Raw genomic sequence first — 18,660 nt, 5'->3', positions numbered from 1 at the left:
GACTTCAAACAAAATCCGATTTCAACCATAAAAAGTGCGTCTTCTAAGCCGAAAAATACGGTACATGGGAAGGATTGAAATGACCCTTTCAAAAAATAAAACTGCAGGCTAAAAAATTCCCACTCAATACAGATCACCAATAAATACTAGAAGTCATTAATATACATACTTGGGGAAATGAATATTTGTAATGTAAAATACAGCACTGCAAATCATTTAAGGAAATCCGTGTCAATGGCAAGGGTTTTGGGAAAGCTAAGTCATATATTCAAAAGCAAGATGCTCCATCTAAAAATAGAAATATCTGACCAATGCATAAATGATAAACTTTAAACTACTCAAGAAAGGTAAAACAAGATGTACAATATGTTATACTGTACATAACCTGTAGAGACTAAAAAATATATGAATGAGCATGATTCCAATTAAAATATGGAAACACTGTAAGGGCAAAAGAAGTGCTGCAGAAATAGTCAGAAAAAGATTAGTTCCTAAATGCATTAGGAAATTTAGGAGTAATATACTCAGCGGGCAAGAAAGGTTCAAGACCTAAGACCATGGGAACATTTGGGCAAGGCTTTATGATACTCAACAGAATAATTACAGGGAGATAAAAACAAAGATCCTTCATCATCAAGTGATAGTAACAGTGCCTTACTCATTTCATAGTAGTCTTTGTCAGTCATTCTTGTCATGCCAAAGTCGGAAATCTTTATGTTGAGTTTATCATCAAGAAGACAGTTGCGGACAGCCAAGTCTCGATGAACAAATTTGTGACTCGCTAAGTATGCCATTCCATCTCCTATCTGTATTGCCATGGCACACACTTGCTGCAAGTAAATTATAGCAAATATAAGTATCAATTTGATAGATTAACAAGATAAGCAATTACAGAACAATACCAAGTTAAAAAAGTTAAAAAAATACAATAAATTATATATATACATATATATATATACATATATATATATACATATATATATATATATATATATATATATATATATATATATATATATATATATATATATATATATATATATATATATATATATATATATATATATATATACACATATATATATATACATATATATATACATTGACATATTGGCGAGTTATATGTTTTACCACTGTACCACCAGCCTTTTAGTTAAAAATTATGATCTAAACTGTAATGTACCACTATATATCAAATTTATACTTTCATCACGTGTAGGAGAAATTTATACAGTATACTGTATTAAGAAAAAAAAGAGACAAATCACTGGTGGGTAAGATGGGTTGACAGTCAGACCAAACTTTTGAACAGTTAAACCAACAGGGGCAAATTACAAATGTCCTTGGTCTTTGCTAGCAAGAGAGAAAAAAAATTATAAATGGTCATATTAAGATGGCTGTGATAAACATACCTCAACACTGAGGACAGTGAAGATATCATTGTTACGAGCCTTCAGTGATCTCAGGTACTGTAACAGGTCACCTCGACTCATGAGCTCCATCACCAATAACATGTCTTTGTCTCCTGGCAAAACTCCATAGGCACGTACCAGGTGGTTGCAATCAAATGTTCTGAAAAGAAATATTCTGTATATAAAAACATGATATTAATCCAAATACTGTACAGTCGGCCCTTAACATACGCGGGGGTTAGGTAACAGAGATACCCGTGAATGATAAAAATCCGAGTCAATGCTTTAGTCACTTTCCACTGTAATATGTACGTCATTTCAGCAAAATATTACATTTCCATATTCTCAGATATAAATAGTAATTTTACTGAAACGTAATGCATTTCAATGTAAATTAGGATAAACCACATGAAAACAAAAGACTTTACCTAGCCTTCCGATGTTCAAGATATGTTACTCGTTTTTTTAGTAGTTTTCGGTTAAAATACTCTTATATTAGTGATATTCTATTCATACTGTGCTTGATATAATACATTCACGGAAATGTAATATTTTTGCAACTACAATGCTGCTGTCAACACAAGCGTGGTTACAGCGAGACTTGACTGAGTGAGGGAGAGCTATGTGTGTGTGTGTGTGTGTGTGTGTGTGTAATAATAATAATAAGAATAATAATAATAAGAATAATAATAATAATAATAATAATTGACGGTTTATTGAAAAAGTTCTGCAGCCCGAAGGCTGAAAATATACATTGGACATAAATGACTTATTACATACATTAGTGGTTTAACAAAAGCCTTCATTAGAGAAAGGTAAAGGAACATACAGTGAACATACAGATTATTGTAGGTGTTGAACAGCAAACACGTGGTGTAGTAGTTCCCTCACAGATGGTGTTATGAGGGGCCTCACGTGGTGTAGTAATTCCCTCACAGATGGTGTTATGAGGGGCCTCACGTGGTGTAGTAATTCCCTCACAGATGGTGTTATGAGGGACCTCACGTGGTGTAGTAATTCCTCACAGATGGTGTTATGAGGGCCTCACGTGGTGTAGTAATTCTCACAGATGGTGTTATGAGGGGCCTCACGTGGTGTAGTAATTTCACAGATGGTGTTATGAGGGCCCTCACGTGGTGGTGTTAGTGGTGTAGTAATCCCTCACAGATGGTGTTATGAGGGGCCTCACGTGGTGTAGTAACCTTCACATATGGTGTTATGAGGGGCCTCACGTGGTGTAGTAATTCCCTCACAGATGGTGTTATATGAGTGAGGTGTGGTTCCAGGCCTTCCTATCGTAGACGGATTAACACATCGCTGATTGTTGGGTCTCACGGGCCGTTATCACTGGGTACCTGGGACCTCACTGTGTGAAGGTTAACTTGGGTACTACTGTTACTGTTGAGTTCTCCTCACTGACTTAAGCACTGTTCACCACTGTTCACCTCTGTTTAACACTGGTTCCATTCCTTTCCTAAATGAAATAGTAACTTCTGGCGAGAACATGTTGATATTCCGGTGGGGAGGAGGGTTCAGGGGAGGGAGTTGGTATGGGCCAACATAACAGTTGACCTGGCTGCTCCGAGAGGAGCGCCAGGTACGTCTTGACCCTTCAGTGTGTGTGTGTGTGTGTGTGTGTGTGTGTGTGTGTGGTTGCGGGAGCGGGCGGTGTCCCGTGTTCGGTGCCGCGCGCGAGTTGAATGGCGCGCGATTTGAATGTACTTCAATGTACAGAATATTCCTCCGGCGGGGCAATCCGCGTATTTGCGAATCCGTGAATGCTAAACCCGCGTATGTGAAGGACAGACTGTACTATACATTTCTGGATATTGAGTGTATGTTTTATATACATGTGTAGTTACTACAGTAATGTTATTCAGTATTTAGAAGAGCAAACCAAGAACTGCATCCTATATTTTGCTTTGGTCAACATGAATAGGTCCATCTTAATGCCTTCTTTGTCCACTATGCACTCGCTTACCAGACACCATACAAATAAAGACAAAGCAATGCATCCGTGTTTTTATAATCTCAAAATCTGAAGACAAGACTGGGATAATGAAATAAATAGTAAATCTGCAAGATCAAACGCTAAAACAGATATTATTATCTTTTTCAAGTACTGTATGTAAAATTACTGAACTAGTGGAATTACAGCAATACTTTATCCTCTTCGCCACCTTTTGGCTTGCTAGCCACTTGGGCAGTCTGTTATGCACTGTTGGCGAGTATTGGGCACGTGATGGTTCCAGCAAGTATCTGTACCTGCACCAGCGTTGGTCTAGTTTGGTCTTGAATGAACTCACACGCCGTGCCATTACAACGCCCTGACAATTTTTTTTAACTTATGGCTTCTTCAATCTCAAGCTGTGATCTCTAGTCAGGTGGGCATCCACCAGATGACGAGCTCGAGGCAGAAAAGATAGGAATATGGGAACAACAGGAATGGAGTCTGAAAGGAAAGTGGTGGAGGCTAGTGCAACCAAGGGGGAGCCCAAGAAGTGTGCACTGTCATGTGACTGCATGGGATGCCTATGATTGGCTGATGTATCTCACAGCCTATCTCAAACTCTAGCATCATGACACCGAGTTCACCGTCTGCTGTCATTGTACAATCTTGTTTGCTCTCTAACTGCTGTGTTTGCATAAGAGATGCATTGTGCAGTACTGTATAAGTACTGTACACTACTGTACTAGGATACAACCAGCCAAGAATACAGTCAACCCTCAATTTACACAGTTAATATAACCTACAGGGTACCGCGGAAAGTGAGAAACGCGTAAAGTGAACTACATAATATATGGGATTAATTGAAATAGAGACCGGGCCGACCCCCCAAACTCCACTTTTTGACGACACACAACTATGTTGTAGTAAAAATATTATCTTAACTTTATGATGGTATGCACACACAATTAATAATTAAGAGAAATATCAATAATAATAGGTTTTTTAACACTTACATAAGTAGAAAAGATGGCTGGGCACACGGGGAAGGGCGGTTGGTTCCGAGGCAGAGGGCAGATTATTGGCCCTCACCTGTATCGCTTGTATCAATTGTATCACTATCCACCACAGAGGCTTGCAGGGCCTCTTTGTCAAACCCCTCAAAGTCCATATAAGTCCATATCCTCACTATAATTATCATTATCACTGACTTGGGCCGGCTGTGGCGGGTGGCGGGTGAAGAACTCGGTAATGTTTTGATGACTGGGCGACCTTGTGCGCACCATGCTCGCGCCGCTTACACAACATGGTGGATGGCGGGAGAGGGCGGGAGAGATGGTGGGAGGTTTGGATCCAAAAATGGCACGGCTCGCCAGCCGCTCTCCGCGTAAAGGGGTACACGCACCGCGGAATGTGAGCATCCTGGGTTCCGGCAGGGCACCGCATAAACGTGGAAACGCGGAAAGTGGGACCGCGTAAAGTGAGGGTTGACTGTACTGTTAAAGCAATGTTGATATAAAAAGTTATTACTATGCAATTTCTTTCTCTGAAAATTTTCCTTAAAAATGTCCAAATTTCTCTATAAAAATGTCTAAAATTGTCAGCGAAAATCTCCTAAATTCTCCACGTATACCATACACTGGCTACAGAAAGTATCTACAGGGTGGGGTCAAAATGAACAATAAGATTCCTGTTGTCTCGGTAGGGTTGTCAAAATCCTTCGTCCGTTGTCAAATTGTCTAGACAAGTTTTTGCAGATACCTGTACTTTTTGTAGCAAATATATATTCATTAAGTGTGAAAGTACCTTACATATACAATACATATTAGCAGAGTGAACAGTGTATGCTTACTGCAGGCACGTGTGTGTAGAGGGTGTATATACAGTATACTGCACAAGTACAATCCCTCCTTCATGGAGGGAGAGGAGAGTGACAGCAATAATTTCTACAGTAGATGGTACAAGACATTGGAGGCCATGCTGCATCATCATATCATTTGGCCTGTCTGCATCACAAGTTCAAGAGACAACATGTGATGGTGAGTACAGTAAAGTGTATACAGTGATACATTGCTTATTTACTATACATATACTGTACTGTACAGTAGTGTTTACATAAATGAATACTGTCCTGTAGTTGTCCGACTGCAGTTAAACTTCCTAATAATGGCGATCCATAAATGTGCAATTTTTTCCAGGCACGAGGATTCGTCTCAATACCCAGAAATCTCTCAAACATGGAAAAGTTTTGCACCAATTGTTCTGACTATTGGGTATATTACTGTGTAATAGTATCAATTTCCTCCTGTGTGGTGCACATACATGTACAGTAAGCACAAGATGTATGAGTCTGCCATTGTCCACCCAATACAGTACTGAAACACATGAACAAGATGCCTACAACACCTCAGGGCAGTTGCCAGAGGCCTCCACAACGAAATGCTTAAAAACAAAGTTAGGGACATTCAAATTGAACCCATGAGGAATACTGAAATAGTTGTGGGATACATTCAGAATGGTGCAACCATCCGTCCTGTAATTTTTGCGAGATGTCCACCAAGGATTATTAAAATTCTAGCTCAGTGATGAAAATTTACTTACAGCATTAACTTGGCTTCTTCCAGTAGATTATTTCTGGCTTGGAACTCAGTGACTTGCTTCACAGCAACAGGAATGTCTCCTGACTCACGACGAAGCTTCCCTTTCATTACAACACCAAAGTTTCCTTTACCAAGTTGGCAGCTCTCCTCAAGTGAAAGGTCATCAGAATCTATTTTGTGCTCTCTGGAGATCATAGCACCAACGTCTGGGTTTTCTTGTATTATCAAGGAAGATAAAAAAAAGTTAGTCCATTGCAGTACCCTTAGTAGATTATCTCTAAAATAATTGTTACCTGTATAATAAGATTTCATATAAAATGAACAAGAGAGTACAGGCATAACATTTACATTAAAGTACAGTACTGCACTCACTATCAAACAGCTTCCAAGGGGAGGGGAAGATATGACTAGTTATAAGTTTTATAACAGAAAGGAACAAAGAGTGGGTGCCATGACTACTGTAATATTAAGGATGGGAGGTAAAATTGTGATAAAATAGAGGAAAAGAGCATAGAAGCTACGAATGATAAAGGGAATAGTGACAAAGATGTTGAAGATAGGAAGGAAAAGTGACAGGAATAAATATGGAGACTATTATGGAATAAGTTTGTTGAATTTTCCAGGAACTGTCAGGTAATGTAAATACAGTAGTTGTGCATTTGGAGAAAAGCAGCAGGAATTCAATTGAGTGAACCGTCAAGTTTTTGCAATAATAAACACGAGTAAAAAGTTTCAGAAGTGAAAGAATGCTGGTGTTAAATATATATACTGTATACTAGAGTAAAAAGTACATGGTGGAGTAGATAAATGGTGTGGAATAAGATGAAATATAAGGGGTGAATGAGAAACTGTTGCATGGTGTTTGGATCTTTATAGGAATGAAGCATGTCTGACGTCTGTTGGAAGCATGGAACTGATTCCCAGTGAAAGTAGGACTATGGTATGCTAAGAATGTGTGATATTTGTTTTAAATATTCTAATGAACGGTATAAGATGCAAAGACAAGAGTAATGGAGAACTGTGCAAGTTTTCTGAACAACACAACCTAGTCAACTGCTACTTTGTAATGACACTGCTGCTCTAGTGGCAACTCAGAGAATAAATTACAAATACTGTATTTGTGAATAAAATTGAAAGTGTGTACAAGATTTAGAGAATATACAAAAAATGAGATGAAAAGAATAGAAAAGAAAGCAGGGTAAGTAGAAATACTGGTATGATTTTAAGTTAGAAATGAAAAATTTGTGTTTCAATTTACTGCAACTGGTGTGTCAATTAATGGACCAAACAACATTGAATGGGACTACAGAGTAGCAAAGAAAAGAAAGTGTGAAGTGGATTGAGAAATGTATGGAGAGAAGAACCATGTCACAGGAGGCAGAGATGGGATGTACAAGGAAAATGAGACAATATTGGTGTACAGCATTGACTGAATGCAAGAGGAAAAGCAAATAAAAGTGACAAAAATTACATGCTTAAAAGCAACATCAAGGGAAGGCTGTAGAGAAAATTAAATATGGAAATAAGATGTGGAAGTGTAAGTAGGTTGAGCTGAGAGTGGCTCAGAGTCTGCTAACATAGAATTGACATACTGATATGAAAAAAAAATAAGTAAAAAAAATTTGAATAATTCAGAGACATATGGTAAGGGGAGAGGGAAATACAAAGAAGCAAAGAAAGGAAGGAAGGGGTGAAGGCACCTAGACTACAGCATGGCCTGTAGTGTTTTAGAGAATGAACTGTAGCTGATAAAATATGATGGCTTATGTGATAAGACAGGTTTAAAACAGATTTGGGGCCTTGTTGTAAAGCATACCATTGCAATTATATTTTAAAACGGTGAGAAAGAATTTAAAAAAAAAATTGTATTTATTCTTGTTTTCAGTCATACTGCATCAAGAAGAAAAAGATGTGAATGAGCATGCACACACAAAGCTGGTACTCTCCAGTTGTCCACTCTCATTCACACGATCCCCAAATATTTTGTGTACCATGCTAGACCTCAGTGTCTTAGTTTATTAAGCCAACAAGATAACTTCCCCTTTCCTCTCTTGCCCACAACCAAGCAATTTATCTTTCCCTCTCACCTTGTTAACCTCTCCTGTATCAGTTTCTCATGGCTACCAAAACTAATTAGTTTATTTCGTCTGTTCCTACCCTGTTGGATTACCCTTACTGTTATACTGACTTTGACTACCCTCAGTTGTGTTTCCAACTCACCTTTTTCACGAGGATATAATGGATTGACTGTTTCTTTCTTATAGATGGGGTTCCCTCTTAATTTTTTCTTGAAAATAAAATATGTGGTCCCTACCATCAACACCACCAGCATGGCAGTCAATAAAGGCCACAACGTCAAGTCAAAGGATGCATTCACCTTACCCTGTGGCAAAACCAAGTAAGACTTAATGAACTTTGAAATTTAAAGTTCATATGCAAATTGATACCCAGTTGATGGATGTCTTGCTTATATATCCCTATGCAAGAGAAATATTAACATTCTTGGTACAGTATTAAGACACATTCAAGAAATTTCTTTCCTAAGTGATATTCCCTGAGCTAATGTGAACTGGTCTTGTCTGAAAACAGACAATTGAAGGAAAGTTATCAATCCCATACTGTGTGGTTCTGGAAAGCATAAAGTTGGTCTTGTATAGCTGCTTTTTCACGGTGTTGTGCTTCCTTTTAAAGTGCATTCCAGATGTCCACTAGGCATATAACACCGACCTTCCTTTCTCCTGAGCTACAGTCTGTTTTAGATAGGCAAAATGAGCACCATCCACATTCTATTGTGTAAGCTTGTAACTGGTTGGATTGAGCAGCCAAAGATCTCATGGTTTTATGTATACAGTACAGATAAATTTCACTTCCCCATATTGAAAATACCAACTGCTTCTTGCCCTTCACTGGATCCTAGGTATAAGCTGGATTGCCAATTCTTCATATTTCACATCTACATAATTTCTAAATCCCTAAAATCAGCATGAGAACAAGAATTATCAGTTCATGTATAACAGGAATGAGAGAGATGCGTGGATATGCAGCCCGTGCACACAGTATACTGCTAGGAATAATAGTGAGGTTAAAAAGTCCTTGCACAGGTATAAAGTTTTTTTTATCATTAACCCTTATAAAATAATTAAGGTAAATCAAATTGAAAGTACTGACCTTAATGGTGAAAGGAATGCTCTCAGATGATTCATTGGCATACAAAGAGTGTCCATTGTGTGCTTGAACACTAAGAAAGTATCTCCCAGGCTCTATCATTGTTACATTCAGGTTGTATGTGTTGTTCTTGTCTTCAAACTCTTGAGAGTTCACACACCTCTGAGGAAAAATAAATGTATATAAGCCTGGAAAATAAAGGATGTATGTACAGTCCCCCCAAAAAGTATCGTTAGCCAAGGGGTTGATGTGATTCGAGGCTTCCGAGTAATGTTACCCGACCTTTTTCTGAACGGTTGGTAGTTCTACAACCACAATCTTTGACCATGAATGAGTATACAGTATGCTTTTTCGAACAATACATGCATCAATATAGCTAAATGGATTTCTTGTTAAATTGACATAAATAAGACCTCATATTTGGAATGCATGGGGAATTGAGTGAGCTGGATAAAAAAAATTTCCAGATGCTTGAGTTACTTATAAATACACATCTCAATCAGAAGTACATCATCATAAGCGATGATAGTGGTTACACCAGCACAAACATTCAAGTAAGCAAAACTGCAATGGCAGTGCCAAGCGTATTGGGTCAATATAGAGGATGCACACAGCACCTCAAATTGCCAGAAATGGAACCATGGGTGAAGCAGCGCCAAATTCAAACTGATTTTCTTTATTTTTTTAAATGTGATCAGACATTGCTTGAGAGTTCTGGATGGTTAAATGCCAGATATCTGAGGTTATATTGTATCTAGTATGCCATACAAGGAAGACTCCTTTCCCCCAAATCTACCACCATCTCTAGCTGTTGTTGATATATCGAGCAGCCATACTTTTTACTTTTATCCTCTTCGCCAATGATTGGCTCGTTAGCCGCTTGGGCGGTCGGTCACGTCTCTAATACGCACTGTTGGCAAGTACTGGGCATGCACCGGCTCCTTAGTACAGTATATCGGAACCTGCTCCAGTGTTGGTCAAGTCTGGCCTTGAATGAGCTCACACTCAGTGCCATCACAACACACACTGTCAGACTGTTCCAAGAGTTCACAACTTTCACTCCAAAAAAGTTTGGCCTCACAGTTTTCTGGGTTTGTGGCTTCTTCAACCTTAAGCTGTGACTCCTTGTGGGTCGAGTGTCCACCAGCTCCAGGTATGTAAATTCGACCAAGTAGTGCTCCCCAAGATGTTTATACACTTTGATTAGGTTGCCCCTTGCCTGTCTGTAGTACAGTATTCCCGTAAAGCTCCTTTGGGTTAGGTAAAATAAGCCCCATAAGAAAGCAAAATCCGTGAGTTTTTCATGCCAGTCTCAGGTGTGTGCAAAATACATAATTAAATAGCTATATGCACATATATAACAACATTTTGTATGCATACAACAATATAATAAATATGAAATAAATAAATAAACGTAAACATGAAATAACACTGTATGGACATTAGGTCCACACAGTGATAGTTATTTGTGGTAGTGAGAAGCATGATAACATATAGCCAGTGATTTGGCTTTGCCAATACAGTAGGCTATTAAATATGCAAAAAAAATTTTTCCATAATATACTTTGCTAATTACAGTGACCCCTCGTTTAACGAACACCTCGGTTAACGTAATTTCGATTAACGAACTGCCTTCCAAAAGGATCTTCAATTCGGTTTACGAAAAAAAATTCGGTTAACGAAGTTCTTACAAACCGACCTCAACATGTTTTCGCTTGCACTGACCGGGCAACCAGCTTTAGTATCAGTCCGCCAATACATTAATCGGTTCTAGGGCTTAAATTCCTTACTATTTTAGTAAATATCAAGAAGTTTATACTATTCAATAATTTTAAAAGTTTAATATTCAATTTTTTAGTCATTTTAACAATTATTGAACATAACTGAAGGTAAAGTGACTAGTTTAATGCGCGGCATCCAGCCTCTTAACACAGCAAACAGGCGTTAGTCTCTCACTGTTTTCACTGGAGGTAACATCTTGCTTGAGACTCTCTTCAACTAAACGCTTTTTTTCTGTGTTTCCAAGCAAATTATTGGTCATTTTGAAATATATTTTACATATTGACAATATATAATGCAGTGCAGTGTTGATATAAAGAAAATAATCTTGAATTACACCAGAGAGCTAAAATTTTATGGGTGAAATGGCGCCATGGGGTGACTTCTCTTCCACCCCAATGCCTTCTCTTCTTCCTTCTCCTCCACCCCCATCCTAAATCCCATCATCATCATCCAGGAGCCTTCTACATACACACCTCAAAGTAAGTGAACTTTTCTACCATTTTTGTTGAATTTAGGAAATTTTCAGTGAGCTGATACCAATTACCCAAAAACCCATTGAAACAATGGTTTCGGTTAATGAACTTTTCGGTTAACGAACGACCTTCTGGAACGGATTGAGTTCGTTAACGGAGGGGTCACTGTATAGGGTGCACCTTATGACCTGGGAAATATGGTGCTCTGTACTGTCCTGGAGCATTGACTCCTCTTGATCCCTGGCACACAGCCTCAGATTTATTTTATATATATTCCATGGCAATCCGTGAGTTTTCGAGGGACGCAAGCTTTAAAACTGTGAGCTTTAAGGGAATACTCAAAAGCTAGGTAGTTGCAGGTGCTCCAATATCTTTGGGTAACCAAGGTTCCATAGAGCAGGCACCAGTCTGGTGGCCCTCCTTTGGACATTTTCAATCAGACGGGAAACACCTCACTCTTGAAGATCGTGATGAGCGATGGACCATCAGATATATAAACGACCTTCTTATAAGACCTACTAGTTTCGTTGCCTAATTGACTTTCTTCTCATAATGGCCCGAGAACTTAAATTCATTGTCGACGTACACACCCAGGTCCTTTTCATACCAACTTATAATGATGCACTGGGAATCCCATCAAAGCATTTCGTCTAGTATTTCAAATTGAAGCAACCGAAAATCTAACGATACTTTTTGGGGGAACTGTACATTAACACTGTATACAATAGGGTCGGGATATATAGCTACTTTATATAAAGATATTTTTTATATCGTGGCTACCAAATTATCGACATTTTCCTAACTACTGTACAGCGATATTTTGTTTTATTTCGCTAAGGAAATATTTCAAAATTATCACGACTACCAAAATTATAAAAATTTTCAATATACCTGTATGGCGATAAATTTATTTACAGTAGACCCACAACTTATGTGAGGTTGTGTTCCTGGGACCTCACATAAAGCCAAAAACCGTATAAAGTCAGAAACACTTAAAAATCCCCTAAATTGCCCCAAAAATACTTGTTGAAAAACTGTACAGTACTTAAATGTACTCTAAAAGACTAAAATTTTATCTCTTGTGCAAAATATATGATGTCTGTATTCAAATGATTTGCTGTCTTGCAAGGATTCCTACAATACAATTTACGTGCATATTCTACCAACTTTAGACTGCGCCATTTTGTCAAGTTTAGTCACTTTTATTGGCCTCCAGAACCTAACCCTATTTTCCCCATTGATTACATGTAATTATATATATAGCAATTTAGTATATAGCGAACATCCTACCCTACCTCGCGATATATCCCGACCCTACTGTGCCACAGCTGAGTACCAGTACATTCTATTTACGGTACAGTACTTCTTTCACAAATTTATATGCTAATAGAACTAACCTTATAGACTGACCCTTGCATGTGTGCACTGTCTGGTTCAACAATGATTATGTAAGCAATGATCTGTCCATTGGGATCTGCAGGAGGTGTCCAAGTCAATTCTACCATATCCGAGCTACCAATGTTGCTTACTCGTAACTCACGCACTACATTAGCACCATCTGAAAGTTTAGCGTAAAAAAAAAAAGTTTATTAACACACTGAGAACAAAATTAGAACTATATTAAGATCAAACAAACCATCTACATGAATACTAAAAAGCTTTTTTATCTTGGTAATAAAATATATAAGCACTTGCCTGAAATTAACACACAGTCTAAGCACTTACGTAATGTGCGTGTGGTTCCCACAGTCTTAGCAGGGATGATAGAGCAAAGTTCACATAACTCCTCCCCTGAAGTCAATGGGCATTTTGGAGTGGCCTCGTGACATGCAGTAACCTATGACCAATGCATGATATTAAGGATCCACACAGGAACAACAAAACCATGCTAGCCAATGCGGTGAATGGGGTTATAAAAGCTATGGTAAAAAGGTTTTATCCGACTCTCTATTTATATGTCTGTCGACCTTTATCTTTCTCTCCAGGAAAAGGAGTGGATTAAGTTTGAATGGAGGAGAAATAAATTTTACCCCTATCGGTATGAATTAAGTGTTTATAGGATATTGGAAATCATTCCAAAAAAATTTCAATACCATCTCTTGTGTTCATTACTGTGCAGTACATGGGAAAAGAAAGGAAAAACAAAAATGATGACATGCTGGTGGTACTGTACTAATTATGAATAAGATGATATCCAAATGCCACTTGCAAGTAATGAGTGATGAAAGAAGAAAATAGAATAGATAAGAATTTTAAAGAAATGATAAAAAGCATAAGAAAGATGGGAAGAAAGATTGTCACCAGATGATAGACTATAAGAAGCTAATCCAGAGAGGACTAAAGATGAAAAGAAAATCAGTAAAACAAATAAGAAAGGACGTTATAGACAGAAAGAGGAGATTTGCAGAAAAAAAGGAGGAAGCAAATAGGAGAGGGTAAAAATATTTTTAAAAATTGATTTATGTAACAAATGGGGGAAGTGGAGCTATCATGTTTCGGTTGTGGAGGAATGAAAATATGAAAAAGGTGGTCAGTAATGAAGAATGGAATGATTCCAAGAGTATAAGGAATCACCGCAGAAATGTTAAGAAAAGGCAAGGATAAAAGCATAAAAAGGGTGACAAAAATACATTTGCTATACATAAAAAAGGAAAGGGTACCAAAGGAATGGTCAAGAGCATGTGCACTGTAGTTCCTCTGCATAATAACTATGAACAGTAATCTATATGTGTTGGCATTGGAATTTTTAATAGAAAGAGATAAAAAAAAAAAAGGGTTGTTGGCAAATCTAACAAATCTATAGACTAGTGTGTTCCCAACCAAAAGACTGGAGATGTTTAAGGCAAGTCTTTTGAACTAATGGAGGTTTTATGATTCAGGAAGAACTGATGAGAGTGCTGCACATTCCCAGTCTAGGGTATGAATGAATTTATTAGGCAAAGTTCTGCAAGTTGATTTAAAAAAAAGTATGAGTCACCCCATAAGTTCTTGTAGGCTGATGGCATACATGAAGTGATGTCATTATTGAGTGAAATAAGTCAAAACAGTCATCATCACTGTTTTATAGCCATTTTCCAATCTTGCGTGGGTTAGTCACGATTACCCGATAGAAGCTCTCTTTGCTGCATGATCTCTTGCAATTTCTCTATCAGGTTCTTAACTCTAATGACACTTCTTACAATAAACTACCTATGAAACAAGGAGAGCAGTGGTATTGCCTTGTGACTGATGTGCTAGAAGATTTTGGGTAAGGATATTAATGTTGTTTCCCTGTCGATGATTCACTGTCAAGTCATTTTCCCATTACCATTAGTCGAATCCCCGTTACCACCAGCCAGGTTGAACTGTCCCTATCACCTTTGATTAGAGCAAGGACAACCTTAGTGATTTGGGGATTCACTGCAAAATGCCTTAAGGGGCCCCTATACTGCCTCTAATTAGTCAGAAAAAACAAATAATTTTTATTTCTGCTGTAAGAAATACAACAAACCGTTCCTGTGATTAATATTTACATCACACACATAAAATGTAAAGCCGATTGTTACACACATTAAGAACTTAAAAATAGATCAATACATGTCCAGAACTTAACAAATTGAGGGCAGGTGGCCCGGTGAAGTAATACGTTGCTTGAGTGGGTCCGCAATCAACAAAGAAATAATCACTTGTCCCCCAAAAATAGTACACAATAAAACAAGGCAGTATAGATTTATTTGAAAAAGCATTTCATATAAACCATGCATGTTGCAAAGAAGGAAGCAATGTTGTCAATATACTGTACAGTAATATAATATATTTTGCCTTGTACAATACAGCACCAGCATTGGTTAAAAAATTTTGACCGATGCAAGTGATGATAACTCATTGTCAGTGTTGACCTGCATGGCCCACCAGCTTCAGACGGTAGCTGTCACTTTCCGTATCCGAGTGTCGGGTTTGATAAACCATCCCAAGGGATGGATTAATCAGAGTGGGGCCTGGGGATGGGGTAAGGTAATAGGTAAAACCTTACATCACCTCCTGACCACACATCACCTGAACTCCAGCCAGGATTCCCCCTGGAGGCATCATGCGACAGTCACCTTTGACAATGTCCGGTAACCAGGGCCGGATTAAGGTTGTGAGGGGCCTATATACGTACTACCATATATTATATGCATAGAAAATGAGGTAATACAGCACTACGATATGTAAATCCAAAATTTTACTGCAGTAGCCATGCAAACATAAAAAGTTGGTTTTGGGAAAGGATGATGTCTCCTCTCCTGAATGTAACATGGTAGGTAGCTCTAAAAATAACTGTTATAATCTCTCATGGTGATAAAAAACATGACATTGGTACAGGATGTCCAAATATAATATAAATACACATTCTAAAATTACACAAAGTTTCCCGAAGGACATTGGCAGATTGGTGGAATGGCTTGCTGAAATGGAACTGACACGAGAAGGATGCAGGACAGAAGATGTTGCATTGGGTAGAGGGAGTCTACCTACATTGTGGGAGCAAAAGGTGGAACAACTATTATGGGAAAGATGAGGGGAAGGGATAAGGGGAAAAGAGGTACAAAGTAACATGGCAGCCAGAAGGCTCTTCTGTATTGGCCACCCTGTCAAATGGAAGTTCCCTGGAGAAGCAAGATGTTGTGGATAAGAGTTGAATTAAAAAATCTTATCTCAAAGATTTACATAGCAATTGGCACTACAGTATTTCTAAAGGTGATTTTTTTTATACAAAATAATTAAGACAACACAGTAATAACTATTTTGGGCAAGGGTACTAAATCCTGAAATTCTACAAATTTAAGTAGCCTGTAGGATATTAGAATACAGTACAGGTAGTTAGATTTTGGAGACACACTCAGCCGGTCTCATGTTAACAAGAGTTCCTTAAATACTGCAAATTTCAAGCCCTTTTCCTTTAAATAATTATATTATCCAACCATTGAAGTGTATTCCAACAGACAACAACTACAGTAAGGACTTAAGAGGTACAGGAACAGTTAAAAGAAAAAATTATTCTTATTTCACTCTACTGACCTCAATCCGGTAGCGGGAAAAGTGGTGAAGGTTGGGGATGGTGATAGTTTTTTCCTGAACCGAGAATACTGCCACATCTGATTAAAAAATAGAATTCAAGTTATTAGTAATAATTATTTAAATTTTTTACCCATTCTAACCCAAACATCCATTTGCTTTAAGAACTGTTTCACACTATCCAGCATCACTCATCAGCACCATGTCCTTCTCCAAAAACCATAGGGGTTGGTGTTCTCATTCATTTACACACTTTGATGGCTGATGTCCGTCCAATGTGACTGTAGTGGTTCCTTTACCTCATCCTTCCATCCCCCTCCCTCTGAAGAAAATTTGATGCAAGAATCTTGTGGCAGCTGTGGTTGTAGTCAAGTTGCCAATTTATTAATGTAATTTTCTTCATTACTTAAGCAAATATACAAATATTTGGAAAATTCTGATGACTTTAAATAACACTGAAAAGCTTATTATAAAAATGCTACCTTTGGTTTGTTTAATATTTATCCTGACAGTGACACAGCCAAATATAGATTCACCAATCACAATCACCATGATATACAGCCTTACTTTACCAAGTATTACCAGGTAAAATTGCGAGCACGAGACCCAGGGTGGGGTCGGTGCAACTTTGGTTGACTGCATACATTATTCTTTAGATAAATAACACTATGTTTCCACGAGTGTGTAAATACCTATGTATACAGTACATACTTTTTTTTACTTTAACATCAGTGGTTGCTTCTACTGTACATTAAATAATATTAATTAAAACATACAGTACACATTTTTTTTACATATATTATACTACAACAACAACCAGTCATATTTTCTTCAATTTTAGATGGAGAACTGTCATCATGGGTGTAAACACTGACAGCAACAATGGGATCTCATCACCTCTTTGCAACTTCATCATATTATTGATTTATATTGTACAATGTGCATTCATAAAGAATGTAGTTTTTATTTTTCATTAATTTTATTGTTTCGGGGGGAAAGAGGGTAAAAAGCCTCACAAAAGATATGAAAAGGTCATACAAGGGAATGCATCTCATTAATATTGCTTTATTTTAATGGTAATTAATGATTCACGATACAACGTTTCACCTTGCACCGCAATACTGGAACACGCATTACAATCATTATTTGAGTCTTTACTGTTTAAGCTAGGCAGTTGCAGGCATTCTAATCTCTGGATTACTGAGGTGCTGTAGTGCAGGCACCAGTCTGGTGGCCCTCCTTTGGATATTTTCAATCAACTGAATCTTTAGCATATCTCAGGGACCAGACAGGGAAGAGGGAAGCACCTCACACTTTAAGATCGTTACGAGGGACAAACTATTTAGATATCTAAACTACCTTCTTATAAGACCTACTAGTTTAGGAGCTCGATTCCCCTTCTTACTATGGCCCGAGAACTTCAGTTCATTGTCAACATACACACACATGTCCTTTTTACATTCGGTCTCTATTAATGCAGTTTCTTCTTCCTGTTGGGACATGTGTTTTGAAGGGAATAACCTCCTAGAGAGTGCGAGCTTAATTAAGACCAGGCTCGACCAACATTGATGCAAGTACAGATATGTTCTGGAGCCAATACATATCAGGGTTAGAGCACAGTGGTAATGTGCATATATCTCACCAATATGTCAAAGATTCGAGCCTGGCCACACGTGCGAAGGGTGTTATCTAGTGAGACTCTACCAAACATCATAGGTTTCCCAGTCACCAGTTTCCTTCTGTACTAACACTGGATAGACCAACTGCCCAAATGGCTAGTAAGCTTAAATGTGGTGAAAAAATGCGGATAAAATATAGTTTAGTCTCCCAATTTTCAATTTACCCCAGAAATTTAAATTACATTATACTGTAATTAAAATTGGTCGTCCTGATTTAAAATTAGGATTACAATTACTGCATTGTACTTTTTTATCTAAAATGGTACAGTATATTCCAAATTGAGTATTTACTATAGTTTTATTCTTGCAGAGTCCATAATTGTATTCAAAATATATCTTTTATTTTGCTTTACCACTTGCAAGGAAAGCAACTTTTCAAAAACAACCCTGTTACACTTGGCCATTACCATTGATTGGAAGAAAGTAACATCAAGTTGGGCCCTGTTTGGAGTGAAATTTCCAGCAATGCTGACGATTCCCTCAGAGGGAGTAAATGTGGCAGTACATCCCATCACCTCCCTTGCAAGAGTCTCAGTGAGAACAGAGTTGAGGTGCTTCCTTACA

At 37.9% G+C, this 18,660-nt stretch overlaps 1 protein-coding gene across 3 annotated transcripts in view; it reads right to left on the bottom strand.

The window, feature by feature from the left end:
• Positions 1 to 18,660, bottom strand: part of LOC121864262 (insulin-like growth factor 1 receptor) — a 93,371-nt gene that overhangs the window by 12,500 nt on the left and 62,211 nt on the right. For all 3 annotated transcript variants that reach the window (XM_042363348.1, XM_042363350.1, XM_042363349.1), the window contains 8 exons: positions 16,421 to 16,497; positions 13,106 to 13,217; positions 12,778 to 12,938; positions 9,129 to 9,287; positions 8,181 to 8,343; positions 5,962 to 6,175; positions 1,413 to 1,572; positions 659 to 830 (listed from right to left, as the gene is read on the bottom strand). In XM_042363348.1, coding sequence (XP_042219282.1) covers positions 659 to 830; positions 1,413 to 1,572; positions 5,962 to 6,175; positions 8,181 to 8,343; positions 9,129 to 9,287; positions 12,778 to 12,938; positions 13,106 to 13,217; positions 16,421 to 16,497 — 1,218 coding nt within the window. The remainder of the gene's footprint in view (positions 1 to 658; positions 831 to 1,412; positions 1,573 to 5,961; positions 6,176 to 8,180; positions 8,344 to 9,128; positions 9,288 to 12,777; positions 12,939 to 13,105; positions 13,218 to 16,420; positions 16,498 to 18,660) is intronic.

The sequence above is a fragment of the Homarus americanus genome, unplaced genomic scaffold (assembly GCF_018991925.1).
Source record: "Homarus americanus isolate GMGI-L3 unplaced genomic scaffold, GMGI_Hamer_2.0 scaffold26351, whole genome shotgun sequence".
In the NCBI taxonomy this organism is placed as follows: Eukaryota; Metazoa; Arthropoda; class Malacostraca; order Decapoda; family Nephropidae; genus Homarus; species Homarus americanus.
This window is presented reverse-complemented; position numbering and strand designations above follow the sequence as displayed.